The 4,457-nt window shown below is 38.9% G+C and overlaps 1 protein-coding gene across 1 annotated transcript in view; it reads right to left on the reverse strand.

The window, feature by feature from the left end:
* Positions 1-4,457, reverse strand: part of LOC107681348 (reelin-like) — a 106,978-nt gene that overhangs the window by 73,877 nt on the left and 28,644 nt on the right. Inside the window, exon 3 of the mRNA XM_016477624.1 lies at positions 2,540-2,675. Coding sequence (XP_016333110.1) covers positions 2,540-2,675 — 136 coding nt within the window. The remainder of the gene's footprint in view (positions 1-2,539; positions 2,676-4,457) is intronic.

The raw sequence follows: 4,457 nt of genomic DNA on the forward strand, positions 1-4,457 counted from the left end.
CTCTCTCTCTCTCTCTCACACACACACACACGCACAAACACTCTCTCTCTCTCTACATTTAATTGCATGCTATTTACAATTGAATGAAAATGTATTAAATTCAATTAGCTGAACTTTAAGGTGTTTTTTTTTAACTCAGTACATCTTTATATGTAATTTCATAATTACTTTTATTGTCTTTCAAGTATGGTTAATGTTACTGCTAAATGTACTGACAAGCATTTATGGTAAAATATGTCATTTCTATTGTAGCTTGAATGCCATGTATTTAAATATATTTCTATTTACACATTTGCAATTTAGTACATTTAAAATATATTAACATGAAATTCAATACTGAAGAACACAAAATGTTAAAGTATTTTAAATGTGCTTTAGTATGTTAGTCGACACATCCAAATAAGTGTACTTCTTTAAAGAATGACAAAAGATTATTAAAACATAAAGATTGAAAATGTACTTTAAAACAAAATTGTTAATTTTGACCTTATTAAAAAGTTAGAAACAGTCCTAAAAATGTCTCACTTTAATAAACTTAAGAGGTCTATTATTTCATTAATTTTATATCATCTACAAGTACAGTATTTTTAAAATATAATTTTAGCATTTGAAGTGCACATTCAATACAAATAAAAGTAAAAACTTTTTCCTTTTTCTGTATATCATTTAGGAAAATATTTCTGTATTATGTAGTTAATGCCACAGTGTCAGTGAATTTCACAAGTTACGGCTGACAGTTAAATAAATGTTCGCTGGCTGTCGAGCTCGTTGTGTTTTGAGCTTCCACAGTTAAACAATGGAAACTCTCTTTGCGTCGTTCATTTGTTCAAACGGTCCTCCTCCATCTCTGTGTCATTCTTCACTTCTTCAGCTGGTCATTTTATCGCCCCTGTTCACTCACATTACATCTGGCACTGGTTTGTTTAGCCAAAGACACTATATACGATTGACTCTTTCCAGGAAAGGAAAATAACAATAAGCACACAGAACGTAACTGTTGTGCATGTTCCAGAAACACAGGCTGCCCTGAACAGATGGTCCATCACAAACAGCCCGCACTCCATTCCACCACAATTAATCGTAATAACAGAAATGCCTAAACACTCCTCGCTTCGCTTTTTTCCCATCATGCTTTCATGGCAGGGTTATGGATGAAGGCCTTGAACGCTCAGAAACGCTGCTCTCTGTCCGCCTGACGTAAACTCTCAAAGTGACAAACGGCAGAGAGACACGGACACACGCGTGTGCACAGGGCCGACACACGCAAGGCTCCTCTGACCCGCGGCCTCGCCGTCAGAGATTTGTTAGCGGCACGCCTGACAAAGACGGGAAAACCGTGAAGTGTGGCAGCGAACGGCCACATCATGAATCCTGAAAATCGGCTCTTAAATGAGCGTCTGCTCTCAAGGGTTTGGCTCTGACAGAAGAGCAGCATAACGGACACGCTAGACGATCTGAGGCGCTGTCTCCATCTGTGTGCTTGTTCTCTGAGCTGTAGTAAACTGCAAACATACACCTCACCGCTATTAGCAATGATTGTTCGCCTCCAAATGAGCTGGCAAATCGGCATATTTACCCTTGAGATCTGCGTGTAATATATGTGTGTATCTGCACAAACAGACAAGAAGCATTGAGTGCTTTACTTTGCCTTCGTGTGGAATTTAAAGCACAAAATAAGACATCTCTGAGCAGTCTGTCATTAAACTGAGTGCACTAATTCCTGCACATATTCTTTCGTGTTCAAATGTGTTGATACAAAGAGCAGGGATCATGCAGGGCAGCAGGTTCAATCCTGCCTATTTCTTGAGGAAATCTTATTAAAGCCAAAATGCATTGAAGATATTTTGTTACTATCTAACAGATTTTGAATAAAATGTAGCTTCCCAGGCATTTAAACTTATATAGCATGCTGACGATTTTGGAATTTCAGTGAAATAAATGCAGTTTTCGTTGTGTGAAATACAATATGCTTTGAAAGGCTACTTATAATATGTAAATATAGATGTAACGGTAACGATTGTTTAAAACGGCAAAATTAATAAAATGTTTCTGGCGGCTCCACTAGGAAACTCAGGCATCAAAATGATCTCAAGGTTTCCCAGTCATTAATATAATATAAGAAGCCGTTCATGTCCAATTTCTGACTAGTAATCTGATAATTCTGATAACATGTGAAGGCAGCATGAATATTCACACCTGACCTCCTTCTTGATTCTGCACTCAGAACTGTAAGAGTGACATCTAGATGTGTGGAGGAAAAGCTCTTCTCAGCAGGTCTGTATTTCTCAGATTAAAACATGATTTTTCTGAGAAACAGGGTCTGGCCTTCTGTTGATCTGAAACTGCAAGCATGTTTATTGCAAACCTACATCAGAGATGGGTCTGGTTTCTGGAAGCATGGCATGTTTTATGCAAACACAATCTCTCAGGTGAGCCTCAGGATTCACTCACTCGTGAAGAATCTGCCTCATGATGTCAGATTTTTGTGAGGTTTTCCTCATGGCTTGCATGAGCTGTAGGTGTTGGATGCGTGACTCACATGAAGTTGACGCAGCCGGTGCCGGGTGGAGGAGCGATCCAGATGAAGCTGAGGCTGGTGGAGGGCAGGTGACTGACGTGAGACGCCACCACACTGCACACAAACTGAGTCCCGAACTGCCTGTCTGACATCACCCCTGACAAACACACACACACACACAAGCATAACAATATCTGACATGTGAGCTCATCGTTAGTGAGATAAAACCCCACAACTATTTGTGGAAATCGACACAATACAAGCGGTTTGCCTGCAACATGGAAACAAAGAAGTTTGGAAAAATCAGATTTTTTGCATATCCAGTTATTATACAGATGGGGTTTTAAAAGTCTGAACAGCAAAAAACACATGAAATCTGATTTTCTTTTTTTTTTGTATGATTCAAATGAAGGTGGTTTGAAATGCGATTTGAATCAGATTTTTACAGATGTATCTCCAATTCTCCAAATCTTCCAATTGTCTTTTGCATCACTCTTAGCGCGACACACAACAATAATGTCAAAAGCAGTGATGGAAATGCCAGAAGTATTCATACAGTATTCAAACGAAGCTGAAGCAGGCTGTGATTATAACACGGAACATCACAATATTTCAATTTCCAATTTCAAACACTTTATTTGTCTCATAGGGGCAATTCACAAGCTCACGTAGAGTAACATAAACAATATACATAAGAGACATCACACATAATGTGCACAATGTATGTTTTAAATATAATCTGCTACAGGCAGATGCCTGAAGATTAAGTTCAAACCATGTCTGAATAAAATCCAAATATATAGCAGTCTCCTCTATTGCTGAGTTTTTCACAGTTCTGCACCGCGACTTATTTGGAGTGCAAGATGATGCACCTCCAGTTGTCCTGCATCTGTTTAGAATAAGCCTCGTCACATACGTAGATATGCCTGCGTCGTTACCAAAGCAACCCATGCAGATAGACTGGTCATGTCTGGACACACAAATCGGATTCGATCACTTGCAATTAATAGTGCAGACAGTCTGCCTGAAAAGTTCTGATTTGAGAAAAAATATGATTTGCCTGCAGTCTGAACATGTTTCACTCTTCAGAAAGTCAATTACTAATTCATACTGGCTATACCTTTACATTCTACTTTAAGTAATGGGGTCGTTAATTCAATTTTATTAATTATTAATTAGTTTATTTTGCATATTAAACTGGAATCCCATATTGCGACACCCAAAAAATGACATACAGCAGCTTCAAATGATGTGCAGATAAATGATAAATGTTACTGCATTATTGCACATTCTAGCGAATCACTGCCCCATTAATGCTCATTATTCAGTTACAATTGTACTTCTAATTATTGTTGGTTTAAGGCATGATAGACAGAGGCTAGAGAATCGACAGGGAATGTTTGTGGTTAATTATAGCTGCCAAAATGTCACAATTCTGTTTCTGTCTTTGTTTCAGACCCGGACCACTGTTGTACAAAACACCCTCGATTAAATAACATTAAAAACCAAGCTATACTGCCACCCTGAAAAACTCAGAAGTTCGTATTTCTCCAGTTCTTCATGTTTAGTGAGGATGGATGTGCTGTAGAGGTCTGATCTCATGTCAGTGCTAACAGGACTCCGGTGTGCTGATATCATCACTCACTCGAGGAGAAAACTGATTGTTTCCATTTCATTTATGATGTCAAGAGTAAACTTCTCTCAGAGGACTGAAATAATGGCACCAGTCAAAGCCACAAACAATGTGTGCATTTCCTTTCACATGCAGATAGAAAACTAGAGAGCCGTCGGCCGTGATTAATGGCAGTCGAGCGACCTGCGATCTCCCACGGCCACCCACACTTGAGCTGAATAAAGTCTTCTGCCCTCCCTTCACACAGACATACACACATACACGCACACACACACACACACACACACACACACACACACACACACA

The sequence above is a fragment of the Sinocyclocheilus anshuiensis genome, unplaced genomic scaffold (genome assembly GCF_001515605.1).
Source record: "Sinocyclocheilus anshuiensis isolate Anshui unplaced genomic scaffold, SAMN03320099.WGS_v1.1 scaffold1896, whole genome shotgun sequence".
NCBI classification, from domain to species: domain Eukaryota; kingdom Metazoa; phylum Chordata; class Actinopteri; order Cypriniformes; family Cyprinidae; genus Sinocyclocheilus; species Sinocyclocheilus anshuiensis.